Source organism: Topomyia yanbarensis, chromosome 2 (genome assembly GCF_030247195.1).
Source record: "Topomyia yanbarensis strain Yona2022 chromosome 2, ASM3024719v1, whole genome shotgun sequence".
NCBI lineage: Eukaryota > Metazoa > Arthropoda > Insecta > Diptera > Culicidae > Topomyia > Topomyia yanbarensis.
The window spans coordinates 407,573,805-407,596,450 of record NC_080671.1 but is presented as its reverse complement, the minus strand read 5'-3'; the positions used below and the strand labels follow the sequence as shown (position 1 = coordinate 407,596,450).

The 22,646-nt window shown below is 38.1% G+C and overlaps 1 protein-coding gene across 5 annotated transcripts in view; it reads right to left on the bottom strand.

Moving 5' to 3' along the window:
* The window catches only part of LOC131685038 (laminin subunit beta-1), a 72,418-nt gene that overhangs the window by 42,502 nt on the left and 7,270 nt on the right, over positions 1–22,646 (bottom strand). For all 5 annotated transcript variants that reach the window (XM_058968397.1, XM_058968398.1, XM_058968395.1 and 2 more), the window contains exons 3-5: positions 6,239–6,347; positions 6,125–6,175; positions 4,026–4,281 (exon numbers count right to left, since the gene is read on the bottom strand). In XM_058968397.1, coding sequence (XP_058824380.1) covers positions 4,026–4,281; positions 6,125–6,175; positions 6,239–6,299 — 368 coding nt within the window. In that variant the 5' untranslated portion in view covers positions 6,300–6,347. The remainder of the gene's footprint in view (positions 1–4,025; positions 4,282–6,124; positions 6,176–6,238; positions 6,348–22,646) is intronic.

Genomic DNA, 22,646 nt, shown 5'->3' with positions numbered 1-22,646 from the left:
AATAAACGAAACTTTTCGTTCACGAAAAATGATGTTGTTATCAACGATAACATTCGTGCACTGTACACTAAATAAGTTGAATTTACGAAAACTTTCGTTCATCAAGCGGCCATTTCTTCACACCGCAATCTTTCTAGTCCTCAACAATGATGAGCAGGTTGAAGTAGAATCGAATTTGCGAGATCTAAAAAATTGGTGCTGTCAAACATCGATCCTAAAAGATCGAATGCGACCAACGAAATCGTTTGTAATATACATAAATATTATGTATATTGAAAACTTTTCTAAAATAAACGAAATGCATTCGAACGACCAACGAAATCGTTCATCATATACATAAACATTTATTGAAATAAACGAATCGTTTCGTTTCATTCACGAAAAATAATGTCGTTATCAACGATTACATTCGTGCAATATAAACTAAGCAAATAAAATTTACGAAAACTTTCGTTCATCAACCGGCCATTTCTTCGTACCACGATAAAATCGATTTGGCCACATCACTTTCTTTAAATTGAAAAAAAATCGATGTTATGAAGCATCGATCCCATAAGATCGACTGAAAACAATAATATGCTGATAAATACGAAAACCTTTCTAACATAAACGAAATAAATTCGTGCGAGCAACAAAATCGTTAATCATATACATAAACGTTTAAGGAAATAAACGAATCATTTCGTTTCATTCACGAAAAATAATGTCGTTAACAACCTGGCAATGTACACTAAATACGTAAAATTTACGAAAACTATGGTTCATCATGCGGCCATTACTTCACACCACAATCTTTCTAGTCCCCAATAGAGGTGAGCAGGTTGAAATAAAATCGATTTTGCCAGATCGATCCTTTTAGTTAGTTAAAAAAAATCGCCGTTGTTAAACATCGATCTTAACTTATGCATTGAAAAATGAATATGCTAATGAATACGAAAACTTTCCTAAGATTAACGAAATAAATTCGTGTGAGCAATGAAATTGTTCGAAATGTACATAAACGTTTATTAAAATAAACGAAACATTTCGTTTCATTCACGAAACAAAATGTCATTAACAACGATAACATTCGTGCAACGTAAACTAAATAAGTAAAATTTACGAAAGCTTTCGTTCATCAACTGGCCATTTCTTCGTACCACAATAAAATCGATTGGCCACATCGATTTTTTTTAAATAAAAAAAAATCGATGTTGTCAAACATCGATCCCAAAAGATCGACTGAAAACAACAACAGGCTAATAAATACGCAAAGTTTTCTAAGATGAACGAAATAAATTCGTGTGAGCAATGAAATCGTCCGTAATATACACAAACGTTTATTCAAATAAACATAACATTTCGTTTAATTGACGAAAAATAATGTCGTTATCAACGATAACATTCGTGCAGTGTACATTAAATGTGTAAAATTTACAAAAGCTTTCGTTCAGCAAGCGACTATTCTTGTTCATGAAATGAACGAAACCTACTATTTACAATGCACGAAAATACTTCGTTGCAGAAAACGATGAATGAATTCGTGCATTGCATGCTCGATTTCGTTATATTTACGAATTCATATTATCAGTGTACATTTCATCAAACTCGAAAGAATTTAGTATCGTTGTTTGCGTATCGCCTTAGGGTGCCTGCACTCGACACATACGATGAGTCTTGAAGTGCTGTCGGGCGTTCTCCCGTTGAAAAATCGATTTTGGGAACTCTCATATCATTCGATATTTTGAACCCGGTGGTGATTGAAAATTTCGAAACGCTTGTTGCGCTCAATTCTCAGACCCGTTTCATGTCCCTGTACTTTGACTACATGGCACAGAATATTAACCCTTCTTCTTACAATCCCAACCGTGTGCATTTCATAAATACTTCTGAATCTACTGTTTTCTTCGACACATCCATGAAAGACGAGATTTGTGGAATTCCGGACCACATACGCCCACAAGTGGTTGCAAACATTTTTTATAATAAATTCCGAGAAGTCGACTGTTCTAAGATGTTTTATACTGAGGGATCAAACCTCGAAGGGTTCACTGGCTTCGGTATTTTCAATCAAAAGTTCACCGCCTCCTACAAACTCAGTGACCCTGCTTCAGTTTACGCCGCAGAACTAGCTGCCATTCAGTATACCCTTGGAGTCATTGAAACATTACCCGCAGGCCATTACTTCATCGTTTCGGATAGCCTCAGTTCCATTGACGCTATTCGCTCGATGAAACATGGAAAGCACTCCTCGTATTTTTTGGGGAAAATATGGGAGCTACTGAGTGCTTTATCTGACAACTCTTTCCAGATTACCTTCGTATGGGCCCCTTCTCATTGCTCCATTCCGGGCAATGAGAAGGTGGACTCATTAGCTAAGGTGGGTACCTTAGAAGGTGACGTTTAAGAAAGACCAATCTGCTTCAGCGAATTTTTCAGTATCACTCATCAGAGAACCCTCGAAAGTTGGCAAACTTCGTGGAGCAGTGGGGAGCTAGGAAGGTGGCTACATTCGATATTCCCTAAGGTATCGACGAAACCTTGGTTCAAGGGGATGGATGTGGGTCGTGACTTCATTCGTGTGATGTCCCGACTCATGGCAAACCATTACACGCTGGATGCACATCTCTGGCGTATTGGGCTCGTGGATAGTGGTATCTGCGCTTATGGCGACGGCTATCACGACATCGAGCACATTGTCTGGGCGTGCATCGAGTACATTTCCGCCAGGTCTCAGCTAATGGATACCCTGCGGGCCCGAGGAAGACCAATCAACGTCCCGGTTCGAGATGTGCTGGCAAGCCGCAATGTCCTCTATATGTCCCTTATACACACCTTTGTGAAAGCCATCAATATACAAATCCCAGCACATGATTCTTCCTGATGAAGACCACCTGAGTTTGTAATCCATCCGTTGATCTCCCGATGCCTGAAGCTGAAATAATTTTCTCTTCCTGCCATCTTTGTCTACGCTCCCTCCCCTGACTCTTATACCCAGAAGAAATACCCCTACACCCCTACCCCTACACCGGCCGGTTGTCAGGGTAAAGATAGATACGTCTACCTTTATCAGGACACATGTTAGTGAACTCGGGTGTTTCGTAGTTATTCTGCCTAAGCTCGACCCTCATTAACAGAAAGCAAAGATTAAGCCCGTACGATATTAAGCCTGTTCTAATGACTCTGCCACCTTTACTTTCCGATCTGTTTACTTCACATCCTTACTCTCACTTGAGTACTATGGCTCTAAGTTTCATAACTTTCCCTACCCAGTAATCTTTAACTATTATATTATATAATCTCGTTGAAAATGCCCTACTCTACTACCCACTAAAAATAACTCTAATTATGAATCTTTACAAAATTCATTCATGCCCTCTAGTCATTCCTACTTTTAAGATAGTCGTAAAAATTGTCCCCCTTAGTTAAACATTATTTGATCCAATAATCTCACTGATAAAAATGTCAAACCATTTTGCCATAAAAACTAAATGACCCCCCTAATCCTACGAAAATCATATTATCCCCTTGTGTAGATATATAAGATAGCTATAAAAACGCATTAATTTCATTTTAAAAAAATCAATGTGTAATCCCCTAGTTTTAAGTAATTTAAAATGTAAAACAAAACAAAATTGGCACCTTTAAGCTAACGCAAACGTGCCTTATCAAATAAACGAATTGAATAAAAAAAATGTACCTATACAAATGGAAACCAATAAAGTAAATGTAAATGGTTAAAAAATACATGGTTCGGCTTAACAATTCTATGCAATATGCACTAAGATACACTTCTCCCCAAGATTAACAAAATGGATTTAAAAATTTTTGTTCTCCCTGATGAGAAAATAGTATAAAACTACACGAGAAAGGCAAGAAAACTGCCTAAATCGTTCTAGGGAACCTTCGTCCACGTTTTACACTTAAAGTTTTTGTCTTCACACTCGAATAGAATAACGGAGCAGGATCTACTCTTTCGACTTTCAATTTCAGTCGTCCACATGTGAGTTAGTAGTGCACACGATTAGCTACGGAAGTAAACTTACCCGGGCTGGTTCTTGTAGATGATCTGCCCAACCCGATGGTTCTTCATCGGGATGTTGGCCGTCTCGGGCCGTGTATCGCAGAGGAAGCATTTCTTCTCCTCCAGATGGGACACGATGCAGTAGCGCTCGGGTCGCTCCGTACCGCACGTTGACGATGCGTACAGCCGGTTCTCACGGCCGATCAGCAGGTTACCCGTCGCTGGGTAACAACTGCTCTGCTCGCACGGATGAACACGATGGACGGGCCTACTTGCTACTACACTCACGCCCGGTCAGACACAGGCAGGCAGCGTAGGCAGGTACGGGAAAGAGAGAGAAAAGTGGAGAAAACATGGTCAAGATGTTTTTAGTACAAATATAAACCGATGCCCGATGGTGGGTATATAGCCACAAGTCTACCACTAGGCCACTAAGCCGAAACTAAAGACATGAATATGCGTTGGAAGCTACTTTATGCGAAGCGAAGATGAAATAAGTGTGAGAAGGAAACCTCATCTGTAAACATACATGCGAGTCTAAAATTATCATTAGCATATGAGAGTTTCGTTTCTCATATGCGGCTGTCACACATGATTTGAATCGAAATTAGATGTTATATCGAAATGGAAGCGGGAAGAGTCGGATTAATGTCAAACGTTATTGTTAGAGCCGGAATCGGCCAGAACCCGCCACCTTGAAGCGTTGACAGAAACTTGTTCGGTTCCACTTGTTTCTAGGTATGGCGGCTTCAACGGTGCTATGATGCTATCAAGAACCTAACCGTCCTCAGGTTGGCTGCAGTTTGGCTTTTTTGTAGGCCTCTGGACTGCGACTGACTTGTGCGGCTGACTATAACAAATTTATTTTCGTTCGATGAGGAGATAGGGCGGGTGAATCCGCGGCCAAGTTGTGACTTCACCATTCGCACATTAGATCACAAGTCTAACTGATGGAAATGTGTTTAGATTAGATGATGTTTGACGCTGGTTTGGTGGAATTTGTTTGCTTTTTTTTGGAACGGCTTGAAATGGTCTGAGAAAAACGATGATGCAATTCGACTTCATGTGCTAATTGAGAAGTATGCCGGTGGTTTTGGGGTCACGGCTTAGGTTATGCTACAAAATTAGCGAGTCGTTTGTGTTCTAACACTTGGGTCATAATTCCTTCACCTGGAAACAAAATCCATTTGAGTGTAACGGGATGCTTGGAAGGTTCCGCTATTTTGGTACTGAAATGGGGATGTTCTTCAACAAATCTTGTCCGTCTAATAGTTCATTTTTTACAATAAGCTATAGCCAAAAGTTCTCAGAAAATAATTAGTTTTGGAAGAAACATATAAAACCGATTATTTTTTTCTTGAGTGGCACGTGCGTCTCCAACATGCCCAGCTCTTTTGCTTGAAGTTTCGGTACCAAAATAGTGTAAACGTTTATAATATGCTGAGACACCTCCAAATCACTTAACAAAGCGACACTTGTAAGCGTTTCGTAGCTCTTTCTGGTGTCATTAGATAAACCAATTCTAGACCCTTCTGCCATGCGTAATCAATCCGAAATCAAACCACCTCCATGATGACGATAAACCGCGAACGATCGTCTTCCAGATCCCAAATGCTCGGTTTCCTCCTCTGACGAAGCTATCCGCTTCGGATTCGAACTCATAAAAATCGAATTATACTTGTTATAATTGATGTGATTGTTAATCATGCCCGGTCGCTGAAAGTTATCAATAGTATCATCCGGTTCCTCGTCCTCTTCGCCGCGCTCCCGTCGGTACACTTCGCCCGACTGATCATCGCCGGACGGTGGTTGTTGATCGCCTCGTTGAACACTGGCAGCGGAACTGCTGCTAACCGGTGGCGGCAATTCTGTTTGAACGATCATAAACTTCGTATGTGGGAAGTAGTGCTTTTGCAGCGAGGGGAATGTCTTCATTGTGGACGAAACTTATCGCGTGATGATATGAATGTTGAAAGATATGAGTGGAACACAAAATGATTAACACAATTGTGAACGCGTGCAGTGCGGTTAGTGTTTTTGATAGCCAAAATGGTGTGTGAAAAGATTTGATATGAATGCCAAATTTGTCGGTTAGTTTTGATAAGTTTAAGACATACTTACACCTATTACTAGTAAACGGTCTTCGCTGTGCATTACTACTTAAAATTAAATCTGAAAGTGAAGACAGGAAAAATTACCCTTTGCAAGAGTATCACAAATAACCAATATACTTACTAATAAAAATAAATAAATTAATTACAAAACCTATACATGACGAGTTGTTCGGTTTGGCCATTTCTGCGGCCAACTATACATGAGTAGGACGTTAATATAACGTCCTTGGCTGAAATGGATAAAACAAACAAGAACCAATCATTATAATTATTCCAATTTGCTGTGAAGCATTCATCCCTCATTATCACATCGGAGCACTCAGTTCGGCGTTGAAACACAATCATCGTATAGTTCATTTCAATTTTCTTCGTTAAAAAATGTATTATTAAATAGTTCCACTCGTTGGCTACCGCTGATAAGTACGTTTTATGTTTTGGTCTACATATTCTATTGATGATTTGCAACCGAACTGCAGGTTGGTGTTTAATCAATAACAATCACATATACCAGAATGTTTGTGTGCATACTGTTTTAAGTGGCGAAGTCGTTATTTTTAAGCTACGATAAGGCTATTGTGTGTCAACTCGACGAACGCGCGCTTCTACTACAACTACAAGCAGATGTTGGTACATAATTATATGTAAATATGTATGCTGGATGAATGGAGTGTTGTCTTATCGGACGCATTCATGAATGGTATTCGCATTCATGCCTTACTAACGGCTAGTGTGACTTTTCAAGATAAGAAGCAATTGATAGTGCCTACAGTCCGATAGTAAAAGAAGGAAGTTCGAAGCTGTGCCGATATCGAAATGTTACATACACTGCTTCGAGTTTGTATCAATATGTACAGCGTGCAAGCAGAAAAAAGATTTATTTTTTGTTTTTTTTTTTTGGAGCTGTAGCTGGATTATTGGAGCCTGAAACGTTCACTTAATCACCAGCGCTTTTTCATTTTTGTTTACGAGTGAATGATCGCGAAGGACTCAAGCGTTTGCATTTAATGTATTTGATCGTGTGGATGTTTGTATGTCGCGTGTGCTAGTGTGTGTCATTTGCCTATTCTCAAGCATCTTGAATGTTCATGCAGACGAGTTTGATATTTAAGTTTGAATGCACGATTCAGATGTTAGAAATGAGTAAGTTCCCGCATATTACTAGAGTTCTCGGCAATGTCACCTTAAATATGAGCGCCACTTTTTGTGAATGGTCCAAATGAAGGCATGGACCTAAGATGCTAAAAGTGAGAGCTTACCGGTTTACGGCTGTGACCGATTCATGATTGCGCGGGAGCATGCCTTTGTGTTATCGCACTTTAGACCGCGTTTATAAATTCGTAGTCGTTAAAATGTTCACTTAATCACCGAGGCGTTTTCATATTTGTGAGAGCACGGGCGTCGTATTGTGTGGATGATCGCAATAACGTGCATTATCGCGCCGGAATCGAGCCTTTGTATGTTTACGGATTGATCGCGTGGGCTTCTGAGTGTCGTGTGTAAGTAACTTCGCGTGTATAAATTCGTTCGGTTATGTAAGCGTTAGCATATTCGTATGCGTTTTTACATGTTTGGGCAAACCATGAGTTTGATTGTACCGTTTAACTCTTGAAAGGAATTACTGAAGTATCCAGCCATAGTGCCCTAATATACCTATATCCCGGAGGTTATTGACGCCCGAAATGGAAGAGTTCCTGTAGTATTCTGATGCGACAAGTCGAAACGCTAATTCCATAATTATTTTAGTTATTGGTTTGTGCCCTCAACGTACAAATATGGTTTTATCCAATTTTCTCCTCAGTGGAGGAGCACAATGAGAATAACGGCCAGTATGTTTGTCGCGTAGGAATGCATAGTGTATGGAACCATGAAAATAGGCACCTGTTCCATGTCCTCCAAGTACAGCAACTACTGGAAAGTGACAAAACGAAACAGTTTTCCCTTTCCAAACTACTGAACACAAAGGTGGAAGCAGATACTCAATTCCTCAAGCAAATTCTTTGGTCTGATGAATGCACGTTTATGCAGGCAAGTTCATTCAACACTCATAATGAACACACGTGGGAAACTGAAACTGAGCCGCAGTTTCAGCTATCGGTGAACGTTTGGACAGGTATAGTTGAGCGACAGCTTGTCAGTCCATACTTTATGTAAAGGATTCTGAACGCGATGAAGTATTTGGAGTTTTGAAGGAGCGAGTTTCGCAACTTGCTGAAAGATGTTGCATTCGAAAGGAGGCACCAATTGATCTTCCAGCAAGATCGGGCTAGACGAATGTTGTTAAAAATTTCAATGCTGCCGTTCAAGATCGCTGGGGAACTGGGCTGTTTGGGTCTATTCTGTGGCTCCTTAAAGCCTCTATTGTACTCCGATAGACTTATTCCTACGGGGGTATATCAAAGAAGAGGTTTATTCCGTCCAAATGTATACTCTCGAGCAGCTTAAAGAAAGAATATTTATTGTTGAAAACAACGCGCGAGAAAAAAATGCTACGTAAATCTCGAAAAGGATATGAAAAGAAGATGAAACTTCTGTATTGAGCAAAATGGTGGATATTTTGAACTGGATATAAAACAAAACATACAAAAGAGTCTAAATATTGTTTTAATGTTACCTTAAGAGCTGTTATTATACAGTTATCTAATGCTCCCAGAAGCCTTCTTTGTTAATCTATTCCTTGGATGCATGTTTTGTTTCGCTATTGCGTACACTTCAATACCTAGTAGATATGAGCTTGTTTTTTATAGACGAAAACTGAAGGCATGGGCCTTGGTTGCTAGGATCAAAAGTTGGTATAATCACACTTGATACCGCGTTTAAAAATTCATAAGTGCTAACATATTGTTTGGATCGACGGACCGTGGGTGCGCATGTTTGCATGCGTGAGATGAGATTTGTATTACCGCGAAGGCCACAAGCGTTTCAATATTAATGTGTATGATCGCGTGGGCGTTTTTATGTCCTGTATGTGAGGCGTTTGACTATTTGTGGTAACTTTTAAATCAGATGAAGTAAACAAGCGAGTTCCCCATCTCACTCACCCCCTCCCCCCCAATTATGACACCATGAGACTTATTGGCTAGTGTATACAGTGTGTTTGGTTCATGGTTAAGAATCTCTCTAGGGGGAAGAAAGATCATATTGGGGGAAAAATCGTTCTAGACGTACCATCAAATCTCAACCGTTACAGAGTTAGCTAACTTTTTCTGTCAATAACTAGTTCGTCTTTAAATAGATCTAATTCAAAAACAGTACTTTGTATTTAAAATCTTTTAGTTCCATTGGTAAGTTAAGAAAATTTCCTATTCAATGGTGTCCTCACTTGTTTCTGTTAATGAAGCTAAGTAATCTTTAAAACTAATTTATCTAAAAGTTAACCTTCTGAATCATTAAAATGGTGATGTTAACTATTATGATTTTCGAGAAACGAACGAAAAATGGATATGGTTCGTTTCTCGAAAATCCTAATAGTTAAGGTCGGTTGTCACGGTAAAGATGGACACGTCTATCGATACCAGGACACATGTTAGTGAACTCGGGTGATTCGTAGTTATACTGCCTAAGCTCTACCCTCATTAACAGAAGACAAAGATTAAGCCCGTACGATATTAAGCCTATTCTAATGACCCTGCCACTTCTAGTTTTCCGATCTGTTTACTTCACATCCTTGCTCTCACTTGAGCACTACCCTAGCAGCAATTAAGGTTTTATGGTGCACTTGTAGTGTGCTATAAAACTGGAAACAGATTCTAATGAAACTTTCTGTACATGAAGACTTTGTCACAAAAAGCCAAAGTGTTTTTCCAAAAATGATCTAGACTGTCTTTTGAAAAGGGCCAAACTTTTTTTTCCCAATTTTTTTCAAATGGATATAATCTAAAAATGACAAATCCTACAAAAAAATGTTATAAGAGTGATTTTCACAAAATTAGTCAAATTTTCAAATAAAAATATTGAAAAAAATATTCATTGACTCCTATATTGAAAAAAATCGATTTTAAAAATTTAAATTCGATTTACAAAAAAAACATTTTTGATTTGGATGAAATTTTGTTCCAAGATAGATAATTATGTTCCCTACCTACCGTCAAAAATTCAAGTTGGCCACTTTTGAGAAAAAATGTTATTTGAAAAAAAAACTTTTCCTTGTCCAAACTGAATTTTTTTTTCTTCAGTGTATTTTTATCGAAAACTACACCAATGAAAGTCATAATCATCTCAGAATCCAATAAAGCTCAGTTTGTGAGAAGATATTGTCTAATTTAGCAATTAAGCATATTTTTATTAAGGGGTTTTTCAATTTTCATGAAATCGAAATTTTTTGATTACATTATCTGAAAGTACAACTCCTTGCGAATGGTTTCCCAAATTTTTATAAAGATCCAAGAAATAGATCGAAAGTTACAGCGCTTCGTCTACCAAGAGCAGTGGTAATTTGAAATTTTAAGCTCGATTTTCTCGAAATGACGTTTTACTAAAAATGGTTTTTCCGTGATCACGATTGCCGAAAAACTACTCAATCAATTTTCTTAATTTTTTTCAATTGATCGTAATTAATTCCTTTTTTATTCATAAATTTTTGTTTCATGGATAAGAATTTTTTAATACAATTTTTAGAGCTTAAAACATCGATTTTTTACTAAAAATGTTCTCGATTGCAGGAAAAAATTATTATTTATTGAACTAATCGTTAAGGTACGAGGAATACTCATATACTAATAAAAAATCGTGATCACCGCAAATCTCTTAAATAAAAAAGGGTTTCGGGGAAAAAGCCATAACTTCGCCAGTTATCCATTTATTTTTATAAACTTATGCTTGTTTATTTTACTGAAAAATGTACTACCAAAATATTATAAATTTGATGTAATTAAATCATTCCTTTTTTTCATTACGTAAATTCAAACTTTCTTGACATTTTTATCACTAAATGGTATGTAACCCCTTAATCAAGAAACCCATTTTAAAGAGTTTATGTCGTTAAACAAATATTCCATTATTACTTTTTTATTTTCTTTTTTAGTGCTGAGGAAGAATCAAAGAAATAAATAATTCCCCCAAAATTATGTATTGAATTTTACATAATTATTTATTTCTATATTTTAATTTGTCTTAAAACTATCTTCATGCATGCTATTTTATATTATTTCTATACAAGGAAAATATTTTTGGTTCTGAATTAGAAAACCTTTTCATCTCCATTTTGCCCCCAGGAATAGGCACAAAACTGTGGAATTTTTGAGTTCCAGATATTGTTTTGGCGTTATTATACAGCTCTTAGAGTTCTTCTGACATTTTGTTGTGCTGTTCAGTGAATATGTAGCAGATCAATTAACTTTGTGATATTTTTATCAGTTTGTTCAACTGTTATCTAACTTTTGGGGACTTGTTATGGTATTTCCATAGTCGCGAACAAGACTAGCTCTTTTGTCATTCACTTGAGAGTGCCAGCAATAGCATCAAAGAGTCCTTTTCAATGGGATGCTGCAACAAAATGCCATTCTGCAATTAAGGTTGGAGAGAGAATCGGCAAAAATCAAAAACGAAAAAAGGAGTTTTTTCCACACCGAGTGTTAGATCTTCATAAAAATCAATCAGCAGTACTGTATCAACATTTTACATAAGTTGATTGATTTTTATGAAGATCTAACACTCGGTGTGGAAAAAACTGCTTTTTTTTGTTTTCGATTTTGGCCCATTCTCTCTCCAACCTTAACTCATACTTTGACTGGAATCTACACAAGTTTGCAAAGTTTTTCTTATTTTTGTATTGTGCTGCTGCTCCATCAGACATAAAATTTGTTTTAGAAAAGTGTCAATTGTTTCATAAAATTTATCAGTTTTGAGAGGAATAAATGAACTGCAGTCTTCAAGTCTTCCAGTCTTCTTGTCTTCCAGTCTTACAGTCTTCCAGTCTTTTAGTCTTCCAATCTTCCAATCTTCCGATCTTCCAATCTTCCAGTCTTCATTCAAGTTTGTTATAAATATGTACCAAATTCGTTACTGATACTTTTTGCATGTATCAGGCAACTAGCAGCTGGGAAAATGGCTTCTGAGATGACTTTAAATTTTTAAAATCGATTTTTGTTAGTATAGAAGTCAATGAAGATTTTTTTCAAAATTTTTATTCGAAAATTTGAGTAATTTTGTGAAAACCACTCCTACAACATTTTTTTTGTAGGATTTGTCGTTTTTAGACTACAGCCATTTGAAAAAAATTGGGAAAAAAAGTTTGGAAAAAAATGGGAAAAAAGTTTGGTAATTTTATGTCCATTTTTTGAACCATCGGAGTATTACTATTAAATTGGTTTATATGCATGGAAAAAAATCCGTTCATAAATTCATGAATGAAAGGTCACGATTTCGTGAACTGAACGATTTACGAAAACCGTGACCAACTTGCTGAAATTATGAATAATAAACCTCATATTCATGAAACTATTTGTGTTTTCTAAAACCAGTTCGCCCCGAATACGTACATGGCGTTACATTAGAATGTTTGGCTGGGTTACTGTTGTTGTTCCCTGTACATGTTTAGTTTTTGTCGTGATTCTTGTTCACGATTTGGGAATACATAGTCGACAGTCAAACGTTGTTCATGATTTCAAGAGCTTATTCGCGATTCTTGTGAATGCTTATGACTTTAGCAGGATCAAAGTTCATGGTTTCAAGATCTTAGTCGCGATGCCCGTAATTTCTATTCACGTTATCGTGATATTTTAGTCATGAGCAGAGTGATTCATGTTCATGATTTCAGGATCTTTGTCACGATTTTAAATATTTTTGTCAAGAGTTGTGTGATTTGTGTTCATGATTTCATGATCTTAGTCGCGATTTTTGTAACTTCTGTTCATGTTATCGTGATATTTTAGTCATGAATAGAGCAATTCATGATCATTATTTCAGGATCTTTGTCACGATTTTAGATATTTTTGTCACTAGTTGTGTGATTTGTGTTCATGATTTCAGGATTCTAGTCACGATTTTAATATTTTCTGTTCATGTTATCATGATATTTTATTCTAGAGCTTACTTTCAAAAAGTAATGTAACTAATGTTAATGATATCAGCAGTTTTATCATGGTATCCGTAAATTCTCTTTGCCTTATCGTGATCAATTATTTTTGGTTACTAACAGTTTTTGTATTCGGAATAACGTGACAATATGAACTGGATCATTAAAATAAGACTCATTCGCGATAACTGGTTCTGTGAACTATATCACGCACATTATTTGTGGTTCTCAGTGCAGATTTCGTTTTCTATCCAGACATCACAATGAACCTTATCAAATGAATAACGATGTTCGAGGTCCTAATAGTTTTTTTTATATCTACTGCTCGTGCCTATTACTGGTTTGTAGCAGTTGGGTATTTCATGAAAAAGTGCATGGAACAAAAATGATTCCACGAATAATACTCCAAATTTTGCGAAAGAGTTCACGTAAAAATTTCATTACCATGTTGCATGAATTTGTAAATGATTGGGTATATCTTCTAAATATCACAAGCATGCAAATAGATCGTAAATCATGTACTGGGAATCATGATCCAGTTCACGAATACGTGGATAATATTTTATGATTTCGTGAACTTTTTCACGAAAACGAATGATAAGTCGGGACTGTTATACTAGGTATCATGAACCAGTTCACGAATACATGAATGATGCTTCATGATTTCGTGAACTATTTCACGAGCACGGATATTGGATGGTGACTAATATATTAGGAATCATGAACCAGTTCACGAATACATGAATAATATTTTATGATTTCAAGAACCATTTCACGAAAACTAATGGTAATTTGTGACTATTATACCAGGTTTCATGAACCGGTTCACGAATATATATTTCATGATTTCGTGAACTATTTCACGAGCACGGATATTGGATCGTGACTAATATATTAGGGATCATGAATTAGTTCACAAGGATTGAATGGATTCATGAATAAAATCTGAATTTCGTGAAATAGTTCACGTAAAAATAGCCACAATATTTTGATTTTGTGAACTAGTGTTCCTATATCTATGAACAAAATCATGAGTCAATTTTTTGTTTTATGAATAATGTTCATAAAGTTGTGAATTAGTTCGCGTACTGAGAATCGAATTAGAAATAATTTGGCGGAATCCGTGAATGGAATTCACAAAACAAAAACAAATATTTCCACTAATGAAAGCGTTATGCGGGCGTTACTGAAGAGAAATTTAACATAATTATAAAAGCCATGATTTTTGCTCATGGTCCTGTTTTCGTAACGTAAAAACGTGACTGTTACAGAATTCATGGCACTTTATTCACGATTTTGGGAACAATTTTTTTTCAGTGTGGGAAATTCCTATGTGGTTGCAGTAACTCCGGAACTTGAAGTCAGATATGAATTAAATTCAATCGCAGACCGAGTTTGGTAAGTTCCCCGGGGGCATCAAAAACCGTTATAAGCGACCAATGAGGTCAAAACTATTTCGATTGGTCATTAGTGATCTAGACCCGCAAATCGAAATAATGTTGCATACATTTCAATATGTATTGCATCATTTGGCCGTCATGGTGGTACCAGTTATATCAGAACTTGCTGTGCTACCGCACTTTTGAACCTGTAACTCCGGAACCGGAAGTCTGGTTAATGAAAAATCAAATGGCAGCTTATCGGAAGATTGTACTTTTCATTTGAGGCTAAATTTGTGCAAATCGGTCCAGCTATCTCTGAGAAACAGAGTCAATATTATTTGCCACATATACATATACACTACACACGCATACATACCCACGCAGGCATTTTCCGATCTAGTCAAACTGAGTCGAATGGTATGTGGGATTCGGCCCTCCGGGCCTCGGTTATAGAGTCGTTGTTTGGAGCGACTGCATAACCTTTGAGAAAGGCGAAAATGTGCTAATACAGACTTTTTGTGTAGAAACTAGATGGAGATGATCGGTAGGTACCTAGATGCATGAAACTGACCGATGGTTGCATAAAGATAATAATTTATTTGAATCCTTAGCTATACTGAAATTCATGGAAATTTCGCCATGTATTTCATTATCTTACTGTCATTTTATATAGCATATAATCATGCAACCTCCGCAAACTCAATGTTTCCATTTTTGCTTAGACAAAAATGAAATAGATTGTTCCGTTGTTTAAAAACAACTACAATCCACATTGGGCTACTTCTTAAATTAGTTTCATCTTCTCAAAAGGAACAATAAACATACGGAAATTTTTATCGATCCACTATGCAAATTCAAACAGCAGAAAACACTAAACTCGTTCTAGCGATTTGCTACATCTCTAATCTATACAAACTTCAGGCACGTGGCACAAAATGGAGCAATAAAAATAGCCCCTAACACATCGCAACAGAGAATTACTATCTACCCCGCCTAGGGAACAATTTATTTCTTTCCAATCCAACGTGTACCGTTCCCCGCATGTCGCAGTGACTGATCTAACGACCAGATTCGATATCATTGGGTGACGATGCGATGGTGGCGGCGGTGGCGCAACGATCAGACAAACATTTATTTATGTCTGCGCGGTACGATTTTATGTTTCGCACGCATCATCACATTGCACCCTGCTGCCGGCTTAGATGAGCGAGGCTGGCCCGTGTGCCGCGCCCGATACCTGCTGGCTGGCACGGAGAGCACAAACAAATGGAGCGACAAGTCGGTCCTGCAATATTTGTATTAGCCCCGGTCGCACTGTTTAGCTATGACCACAGAGAAAGTTCACGAAGTTATGGAGCGGTCACACGATTTGAATTCGAAGCCCTAGCAACGTCTCATTACTGGTGATGTTGGTAGTAAAGGTGCAGACGCGCAGTCAGGTGCTCGAGGCTTTCTGCAAGGTATGTGCTTTTGCATGGTAACTGGAGCCACATGGCTCGTGAATCGATTCGTTCAGTTCAATATCCGTTGAAACGACCGAAAAGGAAGCATCATATTTGACCAAGCGTGCACATTTGTGGTGGTCGGAGTATTGTGAAGTTCTAAGACCCAGTTAGTTGGCCAGTCTGACGGAAGCTGATGTCAGATTTATTTTTATACTATGTGGCAGTAGCGATAAGCATAACAACGCAAACGGTGCTGCACAAATTAAAACAAATGTGCATAGTAATGAAGCTGGCACTGAGCAATGAGCTTCCTAAACCATCAACTATGTGGAGAATGGAAGTCACAGCGATTAAGATGAGACAGTGTATCGTTTGCACTGCACTTTTGTCCTAACTATGCATCGGAGATTTCATTAAAAACTTGACAGAAAGAGTTTACACTGTAGACCGGAAATGTTTGCACATTTATTAATGAGAATATAGCTCATTTTCAGAATCCATGCCATTCGAAATGATGAATAAATAGTTTTTTTCATTCAGCACGACTCACAGCAAGTTGACAATTTTTCAGTCGTTGAACTCTGATTCCGTTCCGCCACTTGTAGCAGCCACTGTAGTTCAAAATAACCTCGCAAGTCATTCTTATAATTCTTGTTAGTGTCAATAATATACTGCCTGTATACGACCAACTACCAACTACGTTTCATGGTACGTGCACTGTGTTTGGCTTTACTTAGCATCAATGAGAGTTATGACAAGGCAATTAAAAATAGCTCAACCAAATGTAGTTTTGCGACATTAGCATTTAAATATGTGCAGCTCAATCGTGAGCATCAAGGAAACAGTTCATAGAACAAGTAAGTAGCGTGGGGTCGTTGATATTGCCTCATTAAATAGTACAGGCGGTATTTTATTTCCAGGAATCGAAAAGTAAAAGCTCGCTGGAACCTAACTAATGAAACACGAATGTCAATCAACTTATAGAGACGTGACAATGTTTCGCTGCAGGGCGTACTAACTCTTGTTACATCATTTCCTTAACTGGGTTAAATTTTTGGTAAGTTCCAGCGTCATTTAATTCAGCCGTTTCTGTCATTTTCATGGCCGCGTTCTTTTGCTTGATACATGGCAAAGGTATAAAGTATAAAACAATCATACTGATCTAATCGTATCAGTATTTATTCGTTTCGATTCAAATTGTGTTTTAGTACACGCTCCGAGATTTATTGCAGTTTTCTGTTGTTTTATGCGTAGACTATTGCGTTGCTTTTTATGCTAGAATGATGTGTTGGCGCGTATGCGACTACGAGACATGACACTATTTTCAACCCGTAAAGGCTGTTTTTGTGGTCAGTTTAGAGAAAATTTTAATTTCTGCCTTGTTGTCGGGCACGACCATATCGCCTATGACAATGGTGTCTTGGTGCTAGTAATCAGATTTTTCTACCGGATTTTCATTTCCACTATTCCACTTCTTCATCACTTAGATCTGTTTCTCTCAGTTAGAATGGGTGATGAGTTATGCTCGCTTGCTGACTATACTGTTAGACTCGGGTAGACCGCACAACAGGCACCAAGCAGAAGGTAAAAGATTCATCACATTTCCTTTTGATTATGCTCATATGAGCCTGCCTAGTTTTAATTTTCCGTTCTAAGTTTGTTTATTTAGTCATCATTTGGCTGAAAATAGCCAACACAATTCCCCCCTCCTCGGTTGATGAGTTTGACGATATTGCAAACATCATCCAGCATATTTCGTGCATCAGTGCTAAAGAACATCTGACAGACAATTGCTTTAAGATGGTTATTACATTACGCTTCGATAGTGGTGCATCGAGTAGACCGAGACGGCTTATGGGCCTTTTTTATGTTTTGTGTTTTTATACTCTACACCACCCCTAACTAACGATCAACCACTAGCTTGTGCACTAGAGTGACAAGAAAAAAATGACCCCTATCCCTATCAAAATGAAATAACAAGATTATAACAGAACACAATTTTTGAAACATATTGTATTATAAGTTAGGTCTCGTTAGTAGTTAAAATAACAGAAATTTATAACAAGCAACAACGTGAGATATAGTTTTCAAATATTTCTGTTATCTGATCCCCGATCAGAAATACATAACAGAAATATTTCAAAACTATATCTCGTATTGTAACTTGTTATAAATTTCTGTTATTTTAACTACTAACGAGACCTAATTTATAAGGCAATATATCACAAAAACTGTGTTCTGTTATAATCTTGTTATTTCATTTTTTACGTTTTAACGACATTCAACTAGCTAGAGATTACTGGGTAGGGAAAGTTATGAAACTTAGAGCCATAGTACTCAAGTGAGAGCAAGGATGTGAAGTAAACAGATCGGAAAACTAGAAGTGGCAGGGTCATTAGAACAGGCTTAATATCGTACGGGCTTAATCTTTGCCTTCTGTTAATGAGGGTCGAGCTTAGGCAGAATAACTACGAATCACCCGAGTTCACTAACATGTGTCCTGATAAAGGTAGACGTATCTATCTTTACCGTGACAACCGTTATTTCATTCTGATCGGGTCGGCCTACCCCTGGTCGATTTCTAGGACTAAATTTGACGTTTCGTTTTAATATATGACATGACGTTGAATTTCGCAAATCATGTAATTTTATACCACATATGGCGTTTGTTCTGAATGGCAGTAGGCGTAATTTTATGTCATTGTGCATGTAAAGTATATGTTTCATGTACAATTAAGCGCAGCACGGTTATATTTTGTCATTTCGTGAATTACGGTATATTAAATTGTGTCATGCTTGCAATTACGTCAACGATAAAATTCGGATCAACGTGCCTGCAGCTTGCATGAGATTTTTCGACGATTTACATGGAGAAAACCAACTAGCGCGCATTTTCGCCACTAGGTGGCACTGTATGCATCCTATTATAACTATAAGTGAAAATGAGAGAGATAATTTAATTGTCTACAACTTTGTCGAAGACTGGTAGTTAATCCGGATTTGTTACAAGAAGTACATTTTTGTGAGATAATAGTTAAATTTAGCTGAACAGTATCTTCAGAAGAAATGTAGTACATGATACGAGTTATGATTTGGACAGAGAATTTTAGTTCCACCTGTGATAGCATAGAGGGCGCCGACACCGACTTTTCAATGGAGAGAGATAGGAATTAGATGCCTTCTACCAAGTTATAAAACAGGCATTTTTCAGTAATTTTTCCAAACATCTCGATATTCAATCTCTCTTCTATGAAAAGTTACCATTGGCGCCCTCTATGCGGTTACAGGTTGAACTAAAATTTGCTGTCCAAAACATTACTCGTTTCAATTACAATTCTTTTGAAAATACTATATATGGTTCTTCTGAACATACTATTCAGCTAAATCTAACCATTAACTCACAAAAACGTAAAGTTGGTGGGAATCGAGTACCTATACACAACCATGCACTGCTAGGCCCCATGCAAAACGGACTCAGACATCACTTCGTTAACATTTTAATAACTTCTTTTAACAAAACCGGATTGACTAGCAGTCGTCGACGAGGTTGTAGACAATTAAAAAAAAATTCTTGCTTTCACTTTCAGTGACAATACGATGCATACAGTGCCACCTGCCGGCAAAAGTGCGCGCTAGTGGGTTTTCTCCCTGTAAATTGTCGAAAAATCCCATACAAACTTTAGTCAGGTTATTCCGGTAGGTAGACTTGTCCAATTTGCTTCAAATGTGAAGCAAGTATTCCTGGTGGGACTAGCAATCGACTCAGGAATGGGCCAATTGAGTTTTCAAAAATTCTTTGTTTTCCTGGGCAGTCTACTGTGCACGCTGGCGTGGTTGACAGGCGGGTCGACATGGATTGACTTTTTCTGTGGGCCGTGTTTGCAAACATTGTTCCATAGTTTAATGGCAGTGTTAGTTGACACGACTCGCAGTGAGGGTTATTGTGTGTCGATTTGTCGGTCGACTTCGGGCACAGGCAAATAAATAAATGTTAAAGTAAAACCCTTTTAGTCCTTTTAGTGAGGTCCAACGGGGAAAAATATATCGAAATAGTGAATTAAGTAAAAGCAATTATGTGAAAAAATCCCCCGAAAGGCAGGATTCGAAAATGCAACCCTTGGGACTCCGCAATGCACAAACCCTTATGCTATCCCTGGGATATGGTGACGTCCCAGAAAGAACATATGATTATCGCATTGACGACAGTGATTGTAACCTGCCTCTGGGGGGATTTTTTTCACATAATAGCTTTCGCTTAACTCACCATTTCGATCTGTTTGTCCCCATTGGATATCACCAAAAGCTTAAATAAGGTATTGGCACTTATGTCAAAAACAAAAAGGAAATTTTATAAATTATATTAGCCTATTAGTGTTAACGTACTAATAACTGTAACATTTAGTACTAGTGTACTCTGTGCATGTGTTCGTCTGAGAATTTGTGACAGCTGAGTCAGGGAATGGATACAGAACTGGCGTTGATCACTTTTCTCGTGCATTCGATTCTATTCATTCGGGAAGAACGGATTGGATAAATTAAGGTACGATTAATTTACCGACGCACGTAAATCCTCATTCCCGGTCTGCATAGCATGCGAAAATTCTAACAGAATGCAATTGTCGTTAATGGTAAAAAAGTATCATTTGCTGGCATTTAGACGAGTTCAAGTAGTTTGATGTGTTCTTCTCTTCTACTTCATTAGTCTGTTTTTGTTTTACTTCTATTAGTTTGCTTTTCCATTACTCATGTATACCAAAAATAATATCAGACAATTTATACGCTTCTACTTAATCTTTTTGCACAGTAATTCCATAATTCGGCATGTTATTTTTCCTTTTATTACTATATCGTAAATTATATTATAACACAACACTCACTAACACAACCAATTGCATATTCTCTTATATACACTAACAATTTCTCTTGTTCCGAATGAACAAATGCTCGTGGCCTTCGCGATAACACAATTCTGGTAACTAATGCGAAAATGCCAATGCAATCATCCGCACATACTTACGCTCGCGATCTCACACCGATGGTTAAGTGAAACAAACCGATGGTTAAGTGAACTTTTGAGCACCTATAAATTATAAATCGCGGTCTCAAACGTCAACCCGCCGCTCGCGCGAATCCGGACATCCGGAAGTCTCTACCCTCGGTTCTAGCAACGTAGGTTTATGCCTTCAGTTGGACCACTCAGAAAAATGACGCTCATATTCACTGGACAACACGTTCCATGCGACATGACTGGGAACTCCAGTGATATGGGGGACCACTCTTCTAGTATCTAACCCGTGCACTGAAAATAATGCATCACATTCACGGACCGCGCGATCATTCGAACACACGCGAAAATGTAAATGAACAAACGGTTATGAAATCTTATTTATCCACGCGAAGTTACATATACGCTAGCGGGCGCGACAAACACACTTGAGCTTCGCTCACGTACTACAACGCATTAGAAACATGAAAATACCCCAGTAATTGAGTGAATGTTTTAGCACCTATAAACTCATAAACGCGATCTCAAGCGCGAACCTATTAACACATGTGTTCGCGCGATCATGAATCGATCACGTCCGAAAGTTCCTTACCCTTGTACCTAGCATCATAGGCTCCTGCCTTCAGTTGAACAAATCGAAAAAATGATGAATATCCACTAAACAACGCGTCCCATGGCCACATGACCGGGAACTTGAGTGATATGAGGAATCCCACTCTCTTTTAGCATTCAGCACATAAACATGCAAACGCTTAAAACTTCCGCGATCATCCATGCAGACCAAAGCCGCGATCTTGCAAACATGAAAACCAACCGGTGATTAAGTGAATGTTTTAACACTAATAAACTTATAAACGCGATCTCAAGCGGAAACCTGCCAACGCTCATGTTCGCGTGATAATGCACCGTTCACGTCCGAAAATCTCTTTCTTCTGTCTTAGCAGCCTAGGTCTATCCAGCTTTTTACGTGCCATAATGGCGGTCTAAATTGTTCAGTTCGTAATACGTTTAATGGCCCTTTTTGACAATAATCGTTTACGTCAACCGCCCAGCGAGATTAAGTCATCCTACGTTAGTCCAATGCGTTGGATTATTCAATGAACGCCCGACATCTTCAACTGAGCGTTGCTGTCAAGCTGGCGTAAACGGTTATTGTCAAAAAAGGGCAATTAAGCGTATTACGAACTGAACAATTTAGACCGCCATTATGGCACGTAAAAAGCTGGATACCTTCAGTTGGACCAATAAAAAATGACGCTCATATTCACTAAACAACACGTTCCATTGCGACATGACCGGGAACTATAGTGATGTGGCAGAACTCACTCGATTCTAGCACCGTACACAGAAAATTCAGTTTCAGCTTGACGGTCCGCGCGGTATCATCCAAGAACACACGCGAATATACGAATCGACTCACGGATTTATCCGATGTTACATACACGCTAGCACACGCGACATACGCCCACGCGATCGAACACGTTAACGCACAAACGCTCGAGCACTTCGCGATGATACACGTGATCAGGAAGTCCCGACGCCCGCACATTTCTGAACCGTACAATGAATATCACATTCAGAATCATGGCCTGCTGCAATTGGCCTTAAGCGGTATTTTAGTGGGTGACATTTCCCTTCTCGTCTGCAATTGTAGTGAGTGATTCTGACGGGGAGCCCTGCCGGGA